The 25866-nt window shown below is 32.1% G+C and overlaps 3 protein-coding genes and 1 non-coding gene across 11 annotated transcripts in view; 2 read left to right on the top strand and 2 right to left on the bottom strand.

Moving 5' to 3' along the window:
• Positions 1 to 266: 266 nt before the first annotated feature.
• Positions 267 to 4445, bottom strand: LOC131950409 (small ribosomal subunit protein uS15). Its single transcript, XM_059312538.1, has 6 exons — positions 4363 to 4445; positions 3915 to 3963; positions 3632 to 3710; positions 1708 to 1877; positions 456 to 556; positions 267 to 347 (listed from the first exon to the last, which is right to left on the bottom strand). The coding sequence occupies exons 1-6, from the start codon at positions 4383 to 4385 to the stop codon at positions 314 to 316; spliced, it is 456 nt and encodes a 151-aa protein (XP_059168521.1). The 5' UTR covers positions 4386 to 4445; the 3' UTR covers positions 267 to 313.
• On the bottom strand, positions 1363 to 1437 carry LOC131950424 (small nucleolar RNA SNORD24). Its single transcript, XR_009388313.1, has one exon. It is a non-coding gene; the product is annotated as a small nucleolar RNA SNORD24 (small nucleolar RNA).
• A 4005-nt stretch (positions 4446 to 8450) lies between the features above and the next one.
• LOC131950412 (nucleosome assembly protein 1-like 1) lies at positions 8451 to 24029 on the top strand. 8 transcript variants are annotated; one of them, XM_059312549.1, is made up of 18 exons: positions 8451 to 8603; positions 14231 to 14256; positions 14454 to 14509; positions 14714 to 14831; positions 14907 to 15048; positions 16446 to 16550; positions 16959 to 17046; positions 17752 to 17825; positions 18003 to 18071; positions 18840 to 18979; positions 19090 to 19235; positions 19354 to 19379; positions 19496 to 19612; positions 19696 to 19719; positions 20346 to 20357; positions 21046 to 21096; positions 22503 to 22541; positions 23700 to 23837. In XM_059312549.1, exons 2-17 carry the CDS (start codon positions 14240 to 14242, stop codon positions 22512 to 22514), a joined length of 1197 nt encoding a protein of 398 aa, XP_059168532.1. In that variant the 5' UTR covers positions 8451 to 8603; positions 14231 to 14239; the 3' UTR covers positions 22515 to 22541; positions 23700 to 23837. The 8 variants fall into 8 exon arrangements, 7 of the variants coding, with proteins under 7 accessions (XP_059168532.1, XP_059168533.1, XP_059168531.1 ...); XM_059312550.1 differs by having other exon boundaries at positions 22503 to 22558; positions 23700 to 23834; XR_009388311.1 differs by lacking the exon at positions 23700 to 23837 and having other exon boundaries at positions 20346 to 20428; positions 22503 to 22542.
• Positions 8858 to 25866, top strand: part of LOC131950413 (sodium channel modifier 1) — a 37878-nt gene continuing 20869 nt past the window's right edge. The window contains exon 1 of the mRNA XM_059312552.1: positions 8858 to 8876. The gene's annotated coding sequence lies outside the window, so the exon portion shown is untranslated. The remainder of the gene's footprint in view (positions 8877 to 25866) is intronic.

The raw sequence follows: 25866 nt of genomic DNA, 5'->3' as shown, positions 1-25866 counted from the left end.
GTGAATACTGTAAATGTTATTGGATTGCCTGGATCAATTTCCCCCAACCCTACTCCCATGCACTAGGGTAACAAAGTCCTAGAATGTGTGACCCCCTAAGTACAAAAATCAATAAACAGTGATAACTGATTACTTAGGCCCAAAAGACTTGAAATTCTGGCAGCCATGCTTTGATCTTTGGGTTGCAGCTTTCTTCAGACCAAGTATAATTTAGTACAATTCTCACAAAATCACAAAGGTATCAAAAGAAAACAAAACAAAAAAAATTCACTAAAAGGATCACTTTATTGACATGAAGACAATCCTGTAACAGTTAAGCAACCAAAGCAGAAGCAGTAGAGGATTCACTGTGGGAAAAAGAGGTGATCCGTTGGTAGTTATAAATATAAAGCAATTGCAAAGTTTAACATTTTTCTAAAGAATCCTGAAAAAAAAAATGAAATTTGTGAACTTACTATTTCCAGGTAGGAGGCAAAACTTTTTTAGTTTTGTAATAACGAGCTAAACGATGAATCCTAGATTCAACCAAAATAAGCCTGTATTTTGCATCTTTGTCCTAAAAAAAAAAAACAGCAATTTATTAGAAACTTGCACTTAATATGAAAATTACACTGCATTAACTAACCCCTGGTTTCAGTAATAATGTGGTTGATTTGCATCAGTAACAATCAAGAGTAGCAAATATGGTCATCATTAACAAAGGGTGATCAGTTAACAGTGAAAACTGGTACATGATTAAAAATTTTAACATACAAAGAAACAATTCCAGATCAAGACAAGGCCACTTTTTATCAAAAAAATGTCTCCTTGATAAATCAAGTATAACATTTGGATAGTAACACTATTTAGCTATTTAACCCAAACATTTCAAACCTCAACTGCCAACGGTCGTCCTCTTATTGCAAAGTAAAAAAGTACCCCAGTCTAATTTTCACACCACCACATGGAACCAGTTATTTTTAAGGGAGTATTACATCCTACATTGTCCATGATGCACCAAACTGTACATCTATCAGCCAAACACTTGTATACACACTGGTGTAGCAACCTTTCTTCTTGTAAGCGGGATAAGCTCTCTCAAAAGTAATAAAATATCTCAACAAACTTCATACAAGGGAATAAGTGTTATAATAATCGGGGAATAGATTCAGTGAGAATTGACCAATTATACTATGGTAAAGTAAATTTAAACCATTCTTGATAGGATTAGCGATGTAAGAAATGCACTGCTGCCTAGTATTTCAAAGCTTATTTAATATATACAGCTTTCAACATAAAAAAGATTATAGTAAACATACAGCTAAAACATTTAAATAACACTTAAATAACAGATAGGGATGAACAATAACAATTTGCGCCAGATGTCTCAGTCCAAAAAATGGTGGTAAATTTTTCAGCATATTTAAATCAAGAGTAGCAAATACAACATCATTGACATCTGGCAGTCTTAACTCTTACTACTGAAATTATCCCCCAACTACTACTGTTTTGAAAATAAATTTATCAAATGATCTATTTAGGCATACTTATCAAGAAATGTTTTTAACCCACAAGGAAATGTATAATTTACCGTTTTACTATCAGTATCTTTAATTAGGCAGTCACCATGTTACAGCAGTAGTGCTGTGGGTATGCAGTGTTTGAAGCAAATGAAATCTATAAAGAATGTTCTACACGGTACATGGTCTTTAATACAGTTGTACAAACCTTCCTACTGCGTTCCAAATGTTTACGAATATTGACAGCTTTCTTGATCAAACTGTACAGATCTTCTGGCAGACTAGCAGCGAGACCCTTCTTTTTTAAAATTCGCAAAATTTTGTTTCCAGTGACAAAGCGAACTTGGGCAACACCATGTGAATCCCTTAGGATAACACCTAAAATTTTAAAAGTAAATATTTTATCCAAAAGCCCATAAAGTAAGTTAAGGGGGGCAAAATTCAGGCCTATACAACCGGGCTGGTAAGTAGGTCACCAACCAGTTCTATGGCTCAATAAAACCAGCAGAAGCCATAGAACTGGTTGGTGACCTACTTACCAGCCCTATTGACATTAAGAAATTTTTTAAAACTTAATAATTTGTGTCTTGAAGTTATGTCACACTTTTTATATTTTAAAATTTCATCATGCAATCCTTATTGTTCCAGCTAAAGCAAACTTTTTACTAATTTTCCAAAAATTATTTTAGAAAACACGTTAAACTAAAATTTGAACAATAACCTTTAGGACAATTTTGTTAGTTTTTATTGCACTCTTTAATAGTATTACTTGCTAACTTTTTTTTTTAAAACCACTATTTGGTGACCACTAGTGAGGAACTCTAGTGCATACCCAGTTATAAATTTTCAAGTATGTAATTTTGTCTAAAATCAGCTAAAACCCTCAGAATTAGTGCCTAATTGATTAAATATGGATGTTTATTAGTTGGCCGATTCTAGCCGGAATAAGATAAGCATGCGATACGCAATGCGCAATGGAGAGAAACAATGACTTGCCTTAGCGGCGATGTTTTCGATGGTACTGCGCATGCGTGTGTTTACAACCGCAGAACCCTAACACCTACCCTATTCCTATCCTTAACCCTATCCCTATCCCAAACCCGTATTCTAACCCTAGCCATAGGTCACTGCGCATGCGCAGAGCTATCTTTTGCCGACTAAGTGGAGACGTTGGGGAGAAAAATCTTCCGACACTTCGTTATTAGTTAGTGGTCATGTTCAAATGAAAGTTTTAGATTTAGCGAGAAAAACTACGCTATAACCTGTATAGTAAAAACTAGTAGGCCCTATATGGTAGTTTTTCTCACTAAATCTAGAATTTACGCAATTATCAATTTAAACATGACCACTGAATAATAGACATCCATATTTAATCCATTAGGCACTAACTTTGGAGTTTTTAGTTCGTTTTGAACTAAATTAGTTAATTTAATATTTATTGTCAATCACTACCATGTCCAACACATCTCTCCATGACAACTGTTCTTAAGCTTGAAGCTAAAGAAAACCACAAATCAGGTTAGACTCCATGCACAAGAGTTCCTCACTAGTGATCACCAAATAGCGGTCACGTGGTTTTTAAAAAATAAAAATAAATTGGTTGTGATACGGACGCCGGTCTTATAAAAAAACAGCTCACAATATTTGATTTCTTTTTTCATAGACTGATAAAACTAATAATGCTTTACGTTCTCGCTCATTTCTGTACCTACACTGTTGATATTTTTTAAATTCTATTAATTTTAATGAAACCAACTTTTGAATTTAGCCTCCGTTCTCCAAACCAAATTTTAAAATGCTTTTCTGGCATATCTAACCCTGCCACTTATGGTTTGTTGTTATGACACGGAAATCCCGCCATTTTGCGCGTGGTAAACATTTTTAAATGTAATTAGTTGAAGGTCTCTGGAATTTGGCCGAAAAATCACCGGAAATCAGACGTCCGGTCCGGGCGCCATATTGTTGTTAGCAACCGACCACGCATCCAAGTTAGAGAGAAATACTACTATATGGTCTGTCTAATGAATGTTTTTGCAAATTTATTGGGTGTTTTTTTTTTATATTTTCTTGTGTCCTGGCATGACGTATTCCGTTTAGCTGAAACCTATCATCACATAGATCTATGTACCTACCAATTTGAGAGGGTGTCAGGCCCTTTTTAGCCAATTTGTATATCTGTTCTTCTACGTCGTCAGCGGGTAGTTTCAGCCACTAAATTAATAAAAAATTATTAAATTTATTTTTAAGTCATGGTTTACTTTACTGTGCTGTTTTATGTAGATCTATATCAGGGTCCAGCAATGATAAAAAATTACATTGGAATAAAATAGTGTCAGGTTACTGGTAAAAATCACAAAGCAAAAGCCTTGTTCCAAACTCTAAACTAGACACGAAACTGTCTTAACGAAAACTTACAACTGGTACTGTTCTTCTGTATGGTAGGGCACTTTTAGAAATACCCTTCCTGAAAATAGAAAATTCAGAAATTGCACCAAGTTCCAACCTTATAATAATAATTACAATGTAACTCCTAAATCTAGCAATAAACATTTGCTGGATGAAGATATCTGAAATACATAATTCTAGATCGATCTAGCACCTAGATTTTTAATAGATCTAGATTAGATCTAGATCTATTTGAGAACCACATGCACTTGGAACGCCACCGACGGTGTATCAATCAAGTCATTTATTTAAATCAATTTAGAGGTGTAAGTTTCTGAAAAGTTACTCTGCAATTGATTTTTAGATAGTCTATGAATATACATTTAAACAATAATTAGTTATGTTGAATTAATTTTTAGTGAATTTTATTCCGACAATCAGTATTTATTTTTAAAAATATATTATTCGTTTAACCCACCCTGGATTGTGCATGCGTCCCATGTTGGATTGTTAAAGAAAGGAAGTAGTCATGGCCCGGAAGAGCAGAAGCGCCATCTAAACGGTGAAACTATAACTAGTACCTAAGATATTATTACAGTTAAACACACATTGTTCGTCGAATTTTTACAAGCTTTTATTTAACTCACTTCCTCGTCAGTCGACAGTCTGTCTGTCTAGACGGAAACGCAGGAGTGAAAATTCGGAAACTTCTACTTGACCGATACGATTCACAGTTGGCACGTGGGTCAAGACATGAAGACAATGCAATCTGAATCTAAATTTGACTTAATTGGATGCCTAATTAATTTTTTATGAATTAATTAAAATTTGGACCGAATTAGTAGGCATGTCTAGCCAACCACACCACACGCGTCATCACCTTCAATAGCTGCGCCATCACGTAATGGCTGCGTTCAAAAACCATTGCGCGCCTACTGAACGTGATGTTCAGTAGGCGCGCAATGGTTTTTAGTCATGTAACTCTATTGTAAATAAAACATGTAAAGTACTGAAAAAAAAATTCATAAAAAACGTTTTAATAACAAGCTTTTATGTAATGATGCACTAAAAAGTAGAAAATAAATTATAGACTACTATTTAAATAACTATAAAGAAAAGCGTGGGTGTCTTCCTTAACATTAGTAAAGGTATCCAATAGATACTAAAGTGACCCACGCTTTTCTTTATAGTTATTTAAATAGTAGTCTATAATTTATTTTCTACTTTTTAGTGCATCATTACATAAAAGCTTGTTATTAAAACGTTTTTTATGAATTATTTTTTTTAATTACAAATAGATCTAGTAGGCTACCCTTTGTTTATATATTGACTACAAGTATCTAATATCTACTGAAGAGATATCACTAATACTGAAAAGACTCGTGCAAATATTATTTTATAAACGAATGGTGTGGTGCTGCTGTATGGTTTCCTATCTGCAATCATCCAATAAAATATATCATTATTTTTTTACCTACTTTCTTCTTGGCCTTTTTCAACTTGCAGTGGAGAATAGACAATTTACAGCATTATTATATTTTTTGTCATCTGCGCCATGTGTTTCTTGGTTATCCCTCATTTTCTTGATCCTTGTGCATTTCTGTACTTCATGACATACGTTAACTGGTTTTGGCTATACTTGTTGCCGGTTTTCTTAAGGTTATGGCCTATCCAACTCTAATTTCTCTCCCTAATTTAATGTTGCAGATACAAATATTAGTGTAATATGCATTGTTATTAGTATACTCTTCAAAGGAGCGAACCGACCTTGGTTAAACAATTTTAAAACTAACAAAGGAATTCAGAAAAATTGCAAATGTTACACATTTTGCGTATCCTCAAATACTAATCCGCCTTCCAGGATGGAAAAAGCTGTTATTAGTTATAGATTAACTTTTCATTGTTATAGTACTTTAAATGAGGTATAGTTTTGGAATGATGCATATATATATATATATATATATATATATATATATATATATATATATATATATATTGCATTGCATTGTTATAAAACACTTCTTTTCATTTTCATAATTCTTACTTATTTATATTACAAAAAATTAGGCTTGATAACGTGAATTAGCCAGATATGTAATGGAACAATTCTAAAATTTTTATTACATAGCCTTCTTCGAAATAAAACCATACAACATAAAGGGCTCAGCCCCCCCCCCCGAAGAAAGTCTACCGCCCCCCCCCCCCAACGAAATGAAATTTATATAGAAAATATATACTTTTAACAGTGTCGCCCCCCCCCCCCCCCCGAAGAAAGTCTACCCCCCCCCGAAAATTTCAAGTGCCCCCCCCCCCCCCGGAGAAAAAAGTCTGGAAGAAACACTGCTTGTCAGCACTCTTATTAATGTTGAAAATGTTTTATTCATAAATAAATTGGTTAACTACTTAATAGAAAAGAAAATGTTTATAGTGTATAAGAAATATTCTGGTTCTTACGTAGAATTAATTAAATATCACTATTTTTAGCATTGCTACAATATATTTGGAATTTCATATAAGGGGGGTCATCCATAAATGACGTCACGCTTTTTTTGACGATTTTCATCCCCCCCTCCCCACCGTCACACGTCGTCACAAAAAGCCAGACCCCCCCCCTAAAATGACGTCACACATCAACCTACAACCCTTCTCAAAATTGCAGTTGAATTTTTTTTTTAAATCGATATTTTTCCAAAATCTTGTCTAAACTATTACAATTTATTAAAACAGTTATCTAAAACGTGAAATAACGTCTAAAATTCGTTTTCTAACTGATATATGTCAAAATAGAGTATTTTAATCAATTCCTATTATAATTTATTAAAACTGTTTTCTAAAACGCTAAATAACGTCTAAAATTCGTTTTCTAGCATTTCTTATCTACAAAGCAAAAGTGTGACGTCGCACCATCTGAACCCCCCTCCCCCTCATCACACATCGTCACAAGATTACCGACTACCCCCCCCCCCCTCTCCCCTACGATTGTGACGTCATTTATAGACGACCCCTAAGTTGTAACGGCTCATCTGATGGGGTTCGGGCGACTTCCTTAATTGACTTTTCTCCTTTAAAGCATATTTCTAACCCAATGCCGCCATTTCACACATTGTAGCGATATTGACCATAGTTTAAGTGTTATTCCTCCACCTCTTCAAATAATCATGATATATAATGTGCTTTTAACAACAATTTTTGTCCAAAATGGAATACACAAAAACGATGCTATTACGTCACACTTTTTTAACCCGACATCCATTTTTTTTACATCATTGCTTTTTTTTTTGTAAAAAAAAAAATAGGTGACGGCACCCAGTGATGGATTGCCTAGCTTTTAACTACCAGTTCGCACCTTGATGCACGCTAAATCACAACTGCAAGGATACTAAATGTCTATAAAAATATTATATTTTATAATTAACAAACGTAAATTGTTAAAAATACAAGAAAAGTAATCATTTTTTTCCCACATTGAAAAAGGTGCCGGTACGCGGTACCGGTGCGTAACACAAAAAAAAAAAGCACTGATGACGGATAATGGCAAACAAGAAAATGATTTTTCCTATTTATACAATCGAGTTGTTTTTCTATGCCTTTAATCTTCAGAAAATCGGCTTCGTGGTTGGATTGGTTGTGTGGCATAGTATAATATTATGATACATACGAATAATCTTCGTGTTGTACAATGTCAGTTTCTTATAGAATTCAATATTCTATTCATCGGAAAACTGAGCAAAATACTGACTATAGCAGGTAAGAGGTATTTTCAGAGGCGTAGCGACCCTTCCCGGCGACCCCCCCCCCTCAAGATTTTGATTGGCACCCCCCTCAAGATTTCTATTTGCACCCCCCCCCCCCTCAAACTTTCGATTTGGACCTCCCTCAAGATTTCGATTTGCACCCCCCCCCCCTAAAACTTTCGATGTGCACCCTCCTCAACCTTTCAATTTATTTTTCCAACCCATTTTGGCATCCCCTAAGGTCGGCGCCCGAGGACATATGTCCCCCCGCCCCCCCCCTCGCTACGCTACTGGGTATTTTATACGTTAAAATGTGGGTGGTCAAGAGTGTATGAATAGGGGTGTAGAGTTGGTGGTGGACATGGTGAGATTGGGAGGTGTAGCTAATATAATAATTGGCTAAGTCCTCGATATCACTAATGGTTTCGACGGAGACTTATGTTAACTAAAAGAACGCAGTTCCTAGAATTGCCACAACTGAAAAATAGTGCATTACTATTACCATGATTACCATCAGTATTTCTATCAGAAAATTGTCTTGCGGAGCAGGGGTTTAACTTTTCGATGGGGGGGGGGGCGGACACTAATTGAAGTATACATTTTGCATGTAAATTCTATTTCGCTCAAGGGCGGTAGATGTTCTTTGGGGGCGGTGCACTCCGGAGAGATGTCTGAAGAAACTCTAATTACTATCAATGTAACATTGATACATTCGACTACATAAGTCTTTTAGATATCAGGATATTATTTTAAGCAGATTAAATTCATTTACATCCGTAAAATATGCTAAATGTGGATCAAACTCACGCTGATCCACAGTAAAAATAAGACAACATTTGATTGGACAATGTTTCAACGTAATTGTAATTTGTCCAATGGTAACACTCTTTACAACGAAATTTATCTCCCCAGCCTCCATATTCCTCGTGCGCACGACTGTTAAATATCAGTATAACAAAGGCCTAGGGAACTTAAAAAGTAACAGGTATTTTTAAATTAATTAACAGTTTTAACGTATTTACATTTATTAAATACCATATAGACTCTAGATCTAGATCTATGTATGCATAAATAGTTAAACCCTTAATCTATAGATCTAGATTCTAGACTAGATCTAGTCTAGTAGTCGAGACTAATTCTAGAACATCTGAAGTTATTGCTAGACTCTAGAATCTAGATTTCTAGATCTAGAAAAAATCTAGAGTCTAGAATCTACATCTAGATCTAGATCTAGATTTATCTAGACTAGATCTAGATCAGGATCTAGAAACAAGATCTAGATCTAGAAATCTTAGGCATTTTGGTAAATATGTTTCTATTTAACACAATGATAAAATTTACATTCATAGAGTCTAGAATTCAAGAAGAGAATCTGCCATTTAATAAACTACAAAAATTATCATTCTAGATTCTAGAGTAAAGTTCCACGCGCGGTTAAAACCTGCGGTTAAAACCCGGGTGTGGCCATCGCCTGTTTATTGCTTCGTACAATATTTGTTTTGATGTTTTATACGAAACTACCGATATCTGGGTAATCTATCGTTTTGGGTACGTAAAATCGCCCGCGGCTATTAATGTACGAAAAAGTTACCTCATTGTCAAGGCTTTAGTAGAAGTATATTGTGATATATTTGTGTCAAATATTATTTATAGATAAATGAATAATAAACCTAAATCAATGGCTAAATATATCAATATATGCCAGAAATTAGCTTTAAACAGCAGTGTTTGCGAGCAAGATTTGCTATATAAACAGCAGCCATTTGTAAAATAGAGTGACTTCCGCCTGTCTCGCGCTATATCCGCTATAAAAAAAAACTTAAACAAGATGGCTGCTATAGTAAATGAGCATGGTTGCATCTGTTGGAAACATCGCTAGTCTTCATTTATTACTGAAAAGTTTTAATTCAATTGTTTAAAAACAGGTACATAAATGAAAGAAGGAAACATTTTTGTATTTTTCAAAACATAAATCCTCCTCAAAATGTGAAATAATTATTAAAATTTAAGGAGTCACCTGTTTTTCACATTACTAGTCGCGGGCGATTTTACGTACCCAAAACGATAGATTACCGATATCTGCTGTAAGCCTGTCCATTTCTAAATATTCTTTTGTTTTTCTCCTTCTGGAAGTCGAGTTTTTAAATTTTAAAGTTTCGAGGTATAATGTCGTAGGCAATTCTAGTTCCCCGTATGAAAAACACTAGGTCCCGGATGAGATGAATAAACCAACCAATCAAAGCTTTTTATAACTAGGTTAACTATAAATAGCTTCTACAATATGTGCGGGACCTGATAGGTGAATAGGGGTGGCCGCAGCTTGGGTAATGATTTGGGTGGTTTCACCTCGCTGCGTAACCAATGACTTGAGCTAGACTAGCCTAGTTCTAGATGCTCTACATTTCAAGCTAAGCCTAGAATCTGTATAATTTCTATTTTTTTCTGCTGTTTTAAATTATTTCGATCATCTACTTCTTCTAAATCTAGTTTGTGTCTCTACATACAAGCATATCTAAGCAAATGTTACGTTATGTCTTGTCAGTGGTTGTTACGTCCCTTTGTTATGATTATTATAGTTGCGTCCCTCGAGTCATCACTGGGTCAACTTTTAATGTCGTTGGCCTAATTAATTTAATTAACATGTTTTTAATTTGGTTTTGCAATCTATTAATTAATAATACAATCAACAACACGTTTAAAAGTGTAAAATATTTAATTTATTTTTTAAACTAGGATTAAAACGTATAAAACACTATCGTTACGCAAGCCGGTTCAGATGGCCGCAGGGAAAAAAAGAAGGGAAAAATATCGCAAGTAGCACGTCACTAAAACATGAATATCTCAAATTCAATGCGTAGGAATATAAAATGATTGATACATATTAAGAGTAGAAAGGCAGAGGAATAATATAGTACTTTGGGTTTGTTTCTGTGTTAAACGGTTACAAAATAGCGCCCGATGAAAGTCGGGAGTTCGCTATGTGTGACCGGTTGTGGAACTTCACTCTAGGCCCAGTAGTTTTTTTTTATATGAATTCAAGTGTTAGGTAAAACAGCTTATCATTGATTTATATTAAATCTAGATATATGTTCAAGTAAAGTTGCAAAATATTTAGTGTCCTTCTTTGAGTTTTTATAGGCCTAACATTGTTGTTATTAAACATATAGGCATAGGCCTAATGAATAATGTTAAACATGTTCATACTGATGCTAGAGAGTGTAGACAACAGGAATATGCAAGATAAAGATCAATTTAAAGGAAAATAATTTACCTAATTATTGTAATTATTAGGCCTAACTTAATTAATTAGGCTAAGCCCAATTAAGGTGTGTGGTGCAGTTCTACAATGATTGTCACAAGTCACTTTTCATACTGCATATCTATGTTGTTATTGATTTTATAATAGTTTTTCTCACTAAATCTAGAACTCACGTAATTATCAATTTACACATGACCACTGAATAATAGACATCCATATTTAATCCATTAGGCACTAACTTTGGAGTTTTTAGTTCGTTTTAAACTAAATTACTTAATTTAATATTTAGGCCTATTGTCAATCACTGCCATGTCCAACACATCTCTCCATGACAACTCTTCTTAAGCTTGAAGCTAAAGAAAACCACAAATCAGGTTAGACTTTTTAAGTGGCCATGCATAAGAGTTCCTCACTAGTGATCACCAAATAGTGGTCAAGTGGTTTTTTTTTTCTTAAAAAAAATGTGGTTGTCATTTTTCTGGCTGGTCTTATAAAAAACGGTTGACGATATTTGATTTATTTTTTTATAGACTGATAAAACTAATAATGCTTTACTATGGAAATCGATTTTGTAATATGGAAATCGATATTTAAAAAGTTCTAGTATTTTTTATGAAACTAACTTTTAAATTTAGCCTTCATTCTCCAACGCAAATTTTAAAATGCTTTTCTGGCATATATAGCCCTCATCTATAGCTTGTTGTTATAATGTGAAAGTCCCGCCATTTTGCGCGTGGTAAACATTTTAAAAACTAATTAGTAGAAGGTCTCTGGGATTTGTCAGAAAAATCGTCGGAAGTCAAGCGTCCGGTCCGGACGCCATATAGTTGTTAGCAACCGACCACGCCTCTAAGTTAGCGAGTAATACTATGATATAAAGATAAAACTTAGCACATAGATGCTTAAGGATGTTGGAAATAGATAGAAACTTACAAAAAGACAATCACATATAGTCTCATAACGCGAGTTGAATTACCTCCCTTGATCCGCTTTTTTATGACCACTTTGTTTTTTTCAACCGTGTCTCGGCACTGTTGCTAAAAATAGCATTTGTGCAATACCATACGGGTAACTCTGTTTGGCGTCTGCTACACGTGATAGATCGTTGAATGGCCGACAAGCTGATATAAAATTAGGCCGATGCTAGCCGGAATAAGATACGCATGCGCAATGGAGAGAAACTACGACTTGCATTCGCGGCGATGTTTTCGATGGTACTGCGCATGCGTGTGTTTACAACCGCAGAACCCTAATCACTAATCCTATCCCTAACCATAATCCTACCCCTAACCCTCATTCTAGCCATAGGTTACTGCGCATGCGCAGAGCTATCTTTTGCCGACTAAGTGGAGACGTTGGGGAGAAAAATCTTCTGAGTAGTCACTTCGATAAAATTATTGCGACCGGATGCGATTTTTCTGCAAGTTGAGCTAGATTTAGCAAAAGACAGCTATATTTGTGTAAAATATTATTATTTATACTTTCACTTACACAGATATTTTGATACCTGCAGTTCAGCCGTCCATTTATCTTTTAAAATGTATCTTTAGAATTTCTCTACCTTTTGGCAATCAGTCAGGAGCATTTGCGCACTAAACCCACCCCGTACGGCAGATCCGATTTTTTTTTTTTTTTTTTTTTTTTTTTTCCCCCAGTGAACTCGTACTGACCTCCCGCATAGCTAAGATAGTACATTGATACTGATGGGAAAGCCTTTAAATCCGTGTGATTGTCCGTGTGGTCAGCACTATTCACAGCCTCCTTTACTTTTTACCTTTAATTTCCCCAATGTTTACCAGGTAACCATCAGAAATGGGTGGACTCTAATTGAATTTTATTAAACAAACATTTTGATATAGATTTATAACATTCCAAACATCTGATCTGTAGAATTTACCTTTCTGCTTTCAAATGCGGTATTTTCCAATTGAAAATTCATCACAAAACATACAATAAATTATATAAATGGCATTTTATAAATTTATATAAACTATTTACTTTCACCTTGTAAAAAAATGTAGGTAATAGCAAACTGATTTCAATAGTAAGAAAGAATCATGTCTTTTCTTGCTTACTAGCTTTAAAACAAGTGAATTTGACTTTTTACCTGCGTTTTTTGGTAGCGTTTCTATATATTTTATTTGCAACACTTAAAAAATTATATTTAATCAACCAATTATGCTAAATTAATAAAATTGGTACTGTTGGATTGCATTTTTAAAGCTCTACAATTATATGCTATCCTTTGTTTAATTTGAAGAAAATTGAATTTATATGAGACTAACTATATAATGAAGTCAAAAGGGGTGGGACTGAAATTTTGCATCAAAGTTGGTTTCATTAAAAATAATAGAACTTTTAAAATATAAATCTCTATAGTACAAAGTTCATTTCCAAACTATAGCATTATTAGGTTTATCAGTCTATGAAAAAATAAATCAAATATTGTCAGTCATTTTGCCAAGAAAAATGACAACCAAATTTTTTTTTGAAGAAAAAAACCCACAATTAACACTATTTGGTCATCACTAGTGAGGAACTCTAGGTGCATGGCCACTTAAAAAGTCTATTCGGATTTGTGGTTTTCTTAAGCTTCAAACGTAAGAGTGGTTGTCATGGAGAGGTGTGTCGTGCATGGCAGTGAGTGACAATAAATATTAAGTTGTTAATTTAGTTTAAAACGAACTAAAAACTTCCAAATTAGTCCCTAATGGATTAAATATGGATGTCTATCTTTCAGTGGCCATGTTTAAATTGAAAATTGAGTACATTTTAGATTTAGTAAGAAAATCTAAAATTTATTTAATAGGAATTTAGAGTTAAACCTAAATTAGATCTAGAATATATCTACTGATCTAATTCTATGATGGTAAAAACACAAGATGAATACGTAAAGTAAATAATTAGCCCACTATTTGAGACTAATAAGGAGGCTGAGTGGTCACTGGTTTAGTTGGTAATAGAACAACTGAGCATTTAGACAAAAGACTGCATCGTAAAAGGGGCTGGTTGTTGAAGGGAAAGGGTCAAAATAAGGTCAAGAAGGCAGTGGTTGGTGAAAATGGAAAGAGGGGGGGGGAAATGATGTGACTTTTTAAAAAATGTTCGATAGCATGTAAGATACTAAAACAAGCAATTGAAGAATGTCTCAAATTCTATGTGTAAGACTACAAAATTCCTTGCTAGACTCTTCAAATACATGCTAAAATCATGAACATAAGTTTCGTTTTAGTTATATATTATTATTGTTTCTAATATAGGTTTAAATTGTAGGTTGGTTATTTTAAATGTCTTACAAATAGGCACAACCCAATTTAATTTTTAGATAAGTTATATATTTTTAATCTCTACAGAGCCAGAAAATGTCAGAACCAGATAAGTAAGTACATTGCTAATTAGCTTGTAAGCCTACACTTAAAGATTCTCATTTGTTGCCTTTTTTTAAACAATTGCAATTTCTTTTTCTATTCTGACACAAAAACTGCAAAGAGTTTTGTCTAGAATTCATATTAATTGAATGTTAATATAGTCAATATTTTTTTACATATACTTCTAAGTAAGCTACTTTTTTAACAGCCCTTCAAGTGATGCAGTTGAAGAAGTGGAAGAGGAAGATCATGCCGAAGAAATAGGTATTTATTTACCAATGAATCATTTTATTAATGATCAACAGGGTTTTTTTTTTTCTGCAGCTGTTTTTTTTTGTGATGACTGAAGGGATTTACATTAGATTGTAATTTATACATTTTTCCACTGGTAAAAAGCATTTTACCTAAAACCTTGATTTACATCCAAAGAATTTAAAGATCAGATTTCTCATGGAATTCTTTTTATAGGGGAAGGAGGTGATAGTCAGGCAATAGCAAATCAGTTGATGAAAAACCCTGGTGTCTTAGCAGCACTTCAAGATAAGCTGTGTTCTATTGTTGGTTCTCCGTCTGGTTATATTCAGAGGTAAGAAGACTTTTTTTTTTTAATATCATTATACTCTATAACACTTGATTGATAATGTCCCAATAATCTTTTTAGTTTACCCAAGGAGGTCAAACGACGTATCAAGGCTCTTAAAAAGCTACAGAATGAGGTTATTAATGTTGAAGCTGAATTTTATAAAGAGGTCAATGCCTTGGAATTGAAATATGCACCAAAGTACTCACAGTTGTTTGAAAAGGTATGAATAGGCAAACAATTTTATAAAAGAACTATCAGAGCGCTGTATTGGTGTGGATATTCCTTCATCGGAGAGCGCGTGTGGAAGCATAATTAATGGGTTTTTTTTCTATAAATCAGTGATCCGGTTAATCATATGAACAATAAATAAGTTATTAAACTTAACGTCAAAAGTAGTAGTATTGAAATCAATTTGAAGCTTAAGTTTCATTCAAGGGTGCCACTTGTCCCTGAATTATTTTTTTTTTCCACTCTGGATTTTAACACGATCTTTTTACAACTTTGCTTTCTGCCACTCTCATACATAAATGGTATGCCCACGATATAAATTAAATCCACAAGAAATTGGTAGAATCAGCAACATGAAGCGTGTTGTGATACAACCTTAATAAACATGAATAAATGCAAACTGTTTTTTATACTCGCTAATGTGCCCTTGGTGGTATTTTCCATAAAAATATAATTAATCTTTGTTGTTAGACCTTTTCAATCTACAATCGCATACTCAACCATACTGTATCTAAACATAAATCATTTGTTTCATTATATATACAGGCATGTCTACAGTTCCACCAAAAGTGGAATTGTTCCGCTTTTTTACAGAAAATCATGTCCAGTTCCGCTATCCCGTTGAAGTTTGTTCGGTTTTTTTTTTAAATAATAAAGAAAAGTAAAAATCAAATAAAAAAAAAGCAGGGAAAAGCGATTATCTCCCTTTGGCTTCCGTTTCCTAGTTTACTTACAATATTTACAAGTATCATCCAATACTAGATCTACTTACTAATAGATGATGTAGACAATCTAGCTCCTGAATGTTCTTTTTATTATTTGCAATTGAATTGTACATTAAAATTATGACTTAAATACATGTAGAGAGAAAAATACAACAAAATCATAACAAGCAAACTTGTAGATTTAAATCTACTGCTACTACTAGATTATACAGATCTATCTTGTAAGTTGTAGATCGTTGTAACTACTATTATGAAGTACGTTGAAAGAAGTAACTGGGACTTTTACTATGTAGAGATACTAGATCTATGGCTTAACTATAATGCAGAGGGAAAAACCAATAATGTTATGACAAATCTATGGTTTTTATAGTGGGAGAGGTCTCAGGTTACTAGTTAACTTTTAAAAAAAAATAAAAGCTGACATTAAGCAGTGTTTACTTAATGTAGCCTAGAGACTAGTTATATATAACTAGAAGCCTACTAATGTCATACTAATTTTTAATAATTTATTTTTGACTTAGTAAAGTAGCGTCAGTGTGTCTATGTTCCTCTTTTTTTGCTTCAAATTCCTCTTTTTAGGCATGACTTCCTACTTTTAGCTGACAGTGGTAGGCATGTCTGTATTTAATATATATTTTTTTTTGTTACTCCCTAAATTATACAGAGAAAAGAGATCTTAACTGCTAGTAGAGAGCCCACTGATGAGGAATGTGATTGGCCCAGTGAGGAAGAAGAAGATGATGAAAAGGATGAGGAAGGAAAAATAACTGTAGGTCATATGTTTACTTGCAACTATTATATAAGCAACATGATAAGAAGTGATCATTTTAATATTTTAAATCATCTATTGGTTATAGCTGCATTGCTAGCATTAATTTAAACAATTATTTGCGCCTACAATATCGACAATCTTTTTGTTCTCTATTTCTGGGCCCTGTATATTATTGTGCCAGGTATTACATTGAAAGATCAAATATTTTTGTTTAATAGTACCCCCTTTGACGAAAATTCATTTCCATTGGGGCATAAGGGAATGAGAATAGAAAAGTATGATTCATCTTAAAATGAAAATACTAGATAATTCTATATTTTAAAAAAATCTTGGTTTACTAAATAAAATGTATTGGTGTGCAAACTTGTTTGATGTGCCATATGGGTGCATTGACCTTCAATGTAGCCCGCTTCTCAACAGGGAGAACTAAAAGATAAGCTTTGTATTGAGGGTGCCAAAGAAGCAGGAGGGGATAGTGAGGAGAAAAAACAAGGTAGGTTTTAGTTTGGTTTACATCTTTTTAACACATGCAAAGTTACTACTTCTATGGTTTTGGTTGTAATTTAAAGATTTTAACGCCTAGATGATAAAATAGTTGTGCCCAAACAGTTGCAATTTTAGCTTCTGTAAAAATTAAGTTGTTAGCTAAAATTAGTGGGTATTTTTCCCTTTATCATGTGGTAATGTTCCGATCCTTTACATCATTTGGTTACAATTTCATCACTATTATGGGTCACTTCTCGATTACATGCGTCTTTGGTTACTCCTCCTTTACTATCAAATATTATGGTGGACCGAAGCTTGTCATGTATACTTTCATTGAAAGTCTATTGGTAGTTATATATTAAACTAAAATCTTTTTTACATAAACCATTACATAATTTACATAATTTATCCAATTATTACCAGGTATCAAAGACTATTACATTCTGATGATTTTAAAATCTTGAGTCTAAAAGAAGAATTACATTTTTTTAAATTTTAGTAGGAGGAAGTTATTTTGGTCATAAATATTGTAATGTTGATTGTGAAAAGGACTGAAGTCATTATAGAAAATCAATGTTTTTGTTACTTCAGGGGACAAGTATCCCTTTTCTTAGTATATTGACCATTTTTGGCATAGAACATTTTGCATTATTTGTCTACACCTGAGTTTTGCAATTTTGTTTTTAAAAACCCATAACATTACATTTTTTAGAGGATGTTAAAGGTATTCCCAGTTTTTGGTTAACAATATTCAAGAATGTAGATATGCTTTCTGAAATGGTACAGGTATGTTGATTGCTTCTTTTTCTATTTAAATACAATATTTAATGGTTTGTAAATAAAATAATGAATACAAGATCACTGTTTGTCATTTTATTTTGAAATCCTATCGCAGTACATGTTTATGCTGTGAATGCATCTTGATTTTTACCTGCTAACGCCGTGTTTTTTTTTTCTTTTCAGGAACATGATGAACCAATTTTGACACATTTACAAGACATCAAAGTTATTATACATGATAAAGACCCTGTAGTAAGTTTAAATCGTATGATAATTATCAACATTGTAAAATATGGAATTAAATATATGTAGGTACTACAAACTGCTGAACATTTTCAAATCTTATCGCATTAATTCTTAGCTGTGAAATAACTGACCCGTTTTTACCCCTGCTGCATTGTAACGCTCTGGCGAGAGAATTTCCGAAAATTTCAATAAACGCTAATCACAAAGTGATAACTAGGCTTTTAAAATGTTCAAACTATTTGCTAAATATAAATGAGATATACAATACATACACACAGGTATATATACACACTCACATGCATAAACACACTCACACGCATATATACACTCACACGCATATATATATATATATATATATGGGCATGTTTTATCCCCTGTATTTCTTTTTTTATGAGTAATTTGCTGCAAATGACAGGTAAAGAATTGGTCCTTACCATTAAACTGCACGATATTCATTTTGAAATTGTTGATCTAATTTTGAATTATTTTATCGATTATATGTATTTTAAAATCTGTTTTCTGTAATTACAATGCAATAACTTTTTTAACTTTGGCATAGTTTTAGTAATTTAAAAATTTTAAATGCAGACTTAAAGCAGTGTTGTGGTTATTAAAGTTTCACCCCCAGCTTATGTTATTAAACCTAGACCTTTAACTGCACAATTTATAACTTAAAATAGTTTCAAAAGTAAAAATATACAAATTTGTTAAAATACATCAACATATAATGAAAGAAGATAGAAAATTGATACACTGCTTCACTTTTGCTTTCAGGGTTTCACATTAGAATTTCATTTTGAGCCCAATGAATACTTTACAGACCCAGTACTAATTAAACATTATGAAATGCGCTATGAACCAGACCCTCAAGATCCATTTTCTTATGAGGGTCCAGAAATCATTAAGTGCACTGGGTAAGTCAAAATGATTTAGTTTTCAAGACTGGGTTAATAAGATTTGGTTGTGAGAATTGATTGATAGGCATTATCTTCAATACTTATATTTTTTCTATTAACATTATTAGGTGCAATATTAACTGGATCAAAGGGAAGAATGTCACTGTGAAACAGATAAAAAAGAAACAAAAACATAAAGGAAGAGGTTTAACAAGAACTGTTACAAAACAAGTTCAAGCAGATTCTTTCTTTAATTTCTTTAACCCACCTGCAGGTATTTTGAATATTTAATTTTGGAAATTTTGTTTCACCTAAAAGGTACTTAAAATAAATTTAAGACTTCCATTAAGAAAGCTTTCCACTATAAATTTCTCGTTTTGATTATCTTACAGTTCCTGAAGGTTCAGAGTCAGAGATGGTAAGTGAAAAAGAACTAAACAAGTATGATTATTTTCACTGTGATGACTAAAGTTTTTATAAGATTCCTTATTTAATAGTTTCCACTGTTTTTTTTTGTTTTTTTTTCAATTCCAGGATGAAGAAGTAGAGGCCTTATTGGGTGCTGATTTTGAGATTGGCCATTTTATAAGAGAGAGGATAGTGCCTAGGGCAGTTCTTTTTTTCACTGGAGAGGCCATAGACAATGATGATGTAAGTTAATTTTGCTTGAGACATTTCTTCAAAAACTTAATTAAAGCATATTTTTAATTAAAAAATTTTTCTTTTGGTTTCAGTATGAGGATGATGAAAATGAGGAGGTAGGCTATCTTAATTTTCAATGTTATAGTGGTAAACTTGTTGGGTGGGTAACATTTTACTTGTTTTGAATAATCAGTGACATCTTAAAGTACTATAAACATTCCTGTATTTTAAACTTTGTAAAAGTTTAATTAAAATCAATTATTTCAAATACTTTGTAAAAAGTGTGTATGCATAATTAGTTTTAAGAACCTAGCAAAACATAACCTCAGTAAAATTTCAAAAAAGCGTCTAACATTTATACAAAACTGAATTTTAGATTATTATTAATGTCAATGCTACTCAAAAAGAAAACTGACAAAAACAACTTAAAGGTTGTTTTGCTAACTAAAATTGAAGAAAATTAAAAACTCAAAAAAAAGTGCTAATGGTTTAAAATTTGGTACATTTTGATGATTTATCTACTTCCAGCATTTTAGAAATTTTAAACCTTCATTTTTTCATGTTTTTAGAAATGTGCGAGATTTTAGTCATTGTGTCTGCAGAGTAAACTCAGCAGGATTAGGTTTATACTCTGATCCCAAATTTGTTATTGTCTTTATTTGGAAATGTTTTTTTCAATTTTAAGGCTTAAAAATTTAACTTAATCATGTCATGGTTATAAAATTATCTGTGTCAATTTCAGAGCCCAAGCCCAGTGAGAACAAAATTTTAATTTAACATTTCAATCAGGAATTTTTTTGGGAAAGGGCATACAATTGTTATGGGGTTTGCTTATTTTTTAAAGAAAAAATTTAATTGGGGACATTAATTTTAATAAAGATTGTTGTTTTATTATTCATCATAAAATATTTCCTGTTTCATTTTTCAAATAAAATAATTAACAATTAAGCATTCAGTCATTTCTTACATTTTACTGTTGAAATATCATTCAAATGCCATGTTACGTTACATTTTCATTTTAGTACTGTTGTTTTAAGTTCAATTTGTTTTTAGCAACCTGTTCTGCACTAATACCATTGTTGTCTAATAAGACAACTATATTGAAACAATTTTATCTGCATCATACCAGATTTAAATATATAGTGGATCTTCTGGTAAACAAAGTGGTACTTATTTTTAATATTGCAGTATCAATCTTCATAGCCATTTATATAAATCACACATTTATTACACTTACGTTTATACATTCATTCACTAAACAAACTAGTTGAAGCCTACTCAATTCCTTTGTGTTTATCCTGTCAAATCTTAAATAATTGAAATTTTTGCTGTTTCTACTTTTATACTGAGTAGTTATTTTATATTAATGGAATATTTTTAACTCCTGGAACATATAGCCATATCATTTCTACAATTTAAGTCCTTTTTTTTTTTTAAATAAGGGTGAAGATGAAGAATATGATGAAGAAGCAGATGCAGATTTCAACCCTGATGTAAGTTCATTTCTATTTTAATTTCACTTTTGAGCTTCTATACATGTCTATCAGTAATACACTGGACCATTATGGGCCTTGTACCAAACGCATAACTTTGAATATTCTATTTAGTTTTCTCAAAGTCTGTTTCACATTAGAGAAAAAATATTTGTATCAAAGTATTATAAAGCAAGTTATACAATTCTGAAAGATGCATTTTGTACAAATTATCGCAATTAGTTTTAATGTTTATCAGAATATTCTTAGTTTAGTAATTTTATTTTACAAGAAGAAATTCACATAATTTTAAAATGGTATATATAGCATGAATCATTGTTATTGAGCATGGTTGAAAATTGTTTCGAATTTTTCTTACCTATTGGCTTAATATTTATTTTTACTGAAAATGTTTTCAGCCCATTCCATTAAGTTAATTCTTTCAGCCCAGTGTGCATACTTTTCAGTTTCCCTCCCCATATTCAACTACTCAGTCCTGTACTTCATGCTTACTTGTGATTACTAAGAAAAGTGAATAATAGAACATGTACTCAAATGGTGTAAATAGTTACATTGAGAAAAACCCTGCTAGATTTTTGTGGGCTACATCACTAAATATACTCTGGGCAAGATGAATGTGATCTTAAATGCTGGGCTGAGGGAATAGTTATGAAAAAGTTTGATGCAGTAACCTATTAATTAATATAACTAGCTGTAGGCCTACTAGAAATAAGAATATAAAATACTTCACCATGAATCTATATGTGAATGACTTAGTACAGAAATCTTGCCATTACTTGAATTTTAACCTGTCTTTGGTTCCACACTCATCAACTCATGTTAAATACATGTGTTAATAGTGCAGTTAATTAAACTGTTTCTTCCTACATGCACACCATACAAAAATATATGAAGGAATAATGAAATAATGGTAGAGCTAAGTGTTAGAATCAAATTGATTGTCCTAAGCTTACTTATTTTCTATCCATCCCACTACGTAACAATAAATTGCTGCATGATAATTAGTATTTAAAGAAAAACAATTTATAATTTTTTACTTGTGTATGTATGTCTGTAAACACGATAACTTGAGTACCATTACAGCTATGTTGATGAAATTTATATACAAGTATTATATCTAATTTGAAGTTCTGTATCAACTGTTTTTTACATAAGATGTTTTCTTTAGTCCATGTTAGTTTTCCTATTGCTTGTGTAACTTTTTATACTATTTAGTAGTTAATGTAAGTAAGTATTTAAAAATATTTGATATTACTTAGAGAGCAATTATTTTTTATTTATGGTTGTGTTCAACTCTTATGTTATTGAAATATCATTACTTGCATTTATGTAATCTGCTTTTATCTATAACTACTGCTAGTAATCTTTTTGACACTTACATGCCTGTATTTAATTTTTTTTTATAGGCATCAAACTAGTGGTTTCCAAGGATCTAAAATAAAATGGTAATAAATTACCATAGGTGATTGATCATTGTTCTGTGGCACTGTTTGTTTGAAACTGTGTCTTGCATGCACCCTAGTTTGAAAAGCCACTTTTATTTCCACTCTACAGTTTAATATTTGTTTTATTTTTAATTTGTACATCATTTAAGTCATCACTGTTGCAGTGGGCAGGTTTTACTAGCTGCTTTTACTTATTGCATTAATTTTTAATAGATTTTAGTTTTTATAACCCAAACAAAATTTAAACTTACATTTGCATGAAATTGTTCTAATCCTACTTAAATAAGTTACTCTTTTTAAAAGAAGCTGTTAAATTGCAGTAAAATATTGTATAGAACTTTTTTTCTTTACTGCCAAGCTTTACTTGGAGTCAACTACACCCTACTTGTAAAATTCTTTCCGATACTCATTCACACAGACTGGTATAATTTAAATTATCAGCTGATCAGATTTGGTTAATAACCAAATTCCACAGGATTTTAATATTAATTTTTTTAACACAAATTATTTTAGTAGTATGGTCTGTAGCCTACATATCACTAGTTATGATCAGGGTAGGTAAAGATTATGATTTCTCATGTAAACTATTTTATCAAGACCACACATTTTCTTTCCCTAGCTCCTTTTGCATCCTTAGTGTGTGCTTAAATATCCCATTTCTAGCTGGCCTCTTATGCATCCTTTTTTTTTTTTTTTGATATTTTATTATATTCCATACCTTTATAGCTCACTGTTGCCTTTGGTCTTTTCGTTAAGTAATGAAAAGAATAGTGTTGCACTAATCTAAAAAAAAACAAAAAAACTCAATATCTGGAATTAGCTTAGCATTGTTTTGTTGGACTGGTTTGCTTTTTTTGTCTGTTTATGGTGTATTTGTTAGATTTCTTTCTCCTCCCCCAGCCTGAAACTGTTTCTGGTGTGTTAATGTTAAACCCCAGAATACTTTTTCAAAATCTCTGGTTCATTGGAATATTATTGTATTCACAGATAGTTACCTTTTAAAAAAGGGTGCTTTTTCTTTTTGCAGATTTTTTTTTTAACAGAAAGGGTCACTAGTTCTATGTGAAACAGACTTTGTAACTGTTAAAATTTTATTAAGATTTATATGGTCTAAAGTACAATAACTGGTTATATATATATATTTTTTTTTTTTTACAGGCCCAAGGCAAACCTAATGAATGCAAACAGCAATAGAACTGTGAATGAATGGGCTACTAGTTTTAAAGAAAATTGTGATACTCAACCAAGACGAAACACAAACTTCACAATTACTTCAGACATAAAAGATGTCCAATGACTTGCTCCACTTTTTGTTTACTTCCAGATAAAATCTTTAAATTTACATAAAAACAATAGTTTGTTATTTTTATCATGTTGTCTGGTTTTTAAATTTGGTGCTGCTTTTTCATTGCATTGTTGCAAGCAAATACACTCTAAATATCTGTAGAACCTGTTATTAAAGTATATTTTCTGGAAATTAGAGTTCGTTTATTTCTTTTTCAACCCTAAGGCAATTAGGTGCCTGGTACTGGACTAGCTTTGCCAAATACGCCTGATTACTGTGTCGGGGCAAACCGAGCAAGTTATAATGCATTTGAATATATAAATTTAACGCTTGTCAGATGTTTTTTTTTTTTTTTTTAAAGCTGCTGTTGCTGTCACATAGAAAAAATATAGTGGATACCCTGTACACTCTTACATAGTTAACGAAATGAAGCTTGTGGTTTTTAAACAATTTTCCACTAAAAAGGTCCATGTTTGGGGGTTTGTAACTAATAGATAATACTTTTTTTTTTCCAAACTTAAAAATAAGTATCATTAATATATTTTAAATGGTCTTATCACTTTTTAAGTAATAGTAATAGTGTACACAAAAAAATAGGTTTTCTGATGAAAGCTAACTACTTGTGATAAGGATTTCACGGTGAACAACTTAGAAGTTTAATAACCTCATACCTATAATATGTTTAATCGGAAGAGTGCAGGGGTTCACAATCAAACCTGCACCTAACATAATTATGCCTGTAGATATGACTAGAATCTAGATCTAAAAAATACAGAATAATAACCAATAATATAATGAACAGTTAAATGGTCTGTGTCCTATAGACTACTTATTTGCTACCCAATGGTGACTAGGAATAATAGTGCAAGGGTAGTATTGCTGGTCGAAATTGTCACTTGCGTTTTAAAATAGAAAATGTTATAGACCTTCAAATACTTCTATATCCATTTTTAAACAGCTGGTTCTACATATGTGATAGGGCTACACCCAAGTACACTTACTTATTATGTTATTTATTATACAGCACACTTAAGTAATATGTATGTCAATTGGACGAAGAAAAAAAAACGTCGCCCAAATATAGTAACTTTTCATTTCATATTTTGTATAATAAAAAGGGCTCGTATAGTAATAATGCTAGCGCAATTGAAGACCTTAGTGCTAAAAGTACTTAAGTCACAAAAACAACATTTTGAGAAAAATGAGTTCAAAGATTAAAATTTCCTAAGAAACATTACGTTTTTATATTATTTGTTTGTTTGGAAGAGCAAATTAAATAAATTCTTCAGTATCACTATTTGTTTATAAGTTAAAGTTAAACTAGAGGAATAACGATCAATGCTTGGTTTGATTTTCACAAAAATGTGACTTAAGTACTTTTAGCACTGGGCTCTTCAATTAAAAAGTAAGTTTTAAACTGTAATTCTGCCTAATTTTGTAGTTGTTGATATTAGAAATTACACATCTCATTTATCGATTGAATACTATCCAAGTATCAACGTAGGCCCTATTTCTTAAAGAATACCCGTAAAATGTGCTAAATTGAATAGCTTTTAGTGAAATTTTAAAAATGAATCTGACTAAATATTCTAAATGTTTAAAAAACAACTAAGCAATTGGAAAATTAATATGCGATTCTGACATCGTATAAATTTGTTATTAGCATTTTTTTTTCTAAAATAATTTCTGAGCATGGCTGCAGAAAATGGCCGTTTTCTTCGTTAACAATGCACCACACCACAAAGCTTTTCTAATTGATGATAGCAAAAGATTTACAGTACATGCTTGGTAGTTCAGTAAAAAATAATTAAAGCATGTAGTTACTTAATAAACAAGTTTGTCAGTCAACTTTTTATAGTTTATTCCTTCATTATATTCTATTTATTAAGATTTAACTCCGTTCAATGATTATTTAATACGAGCTGACCTGCGACGTAGCGTACGCCGCTATTTAGTTTAATACATATTTGTCAGTAATTCATAATTTTTAAAATTCGACACTACCAATGCTGCGACTGAAAATAGTTGCTTTAAAACACT

Source organism: Physella acuta, unplaced genomic scaffold (genome assembly GCF_028476545.2).
Source record: "Physella acuta isolate Inbredline_101_S28 unplaced genomic scaffold, ASM2847654v3 ptg000760l, whole genome shotgun sequence".
In the NCBI taxonomy this organism is placed as follows: Eukaryota; Metazoa; Mollusca; class Gastropoda; family Physidae; genus Physella; species Physella acuta.
Note: the sequence above shows the minus strand (reverse complement) of the source record. Positions and strands in the feature narration are given on the sequence as shown.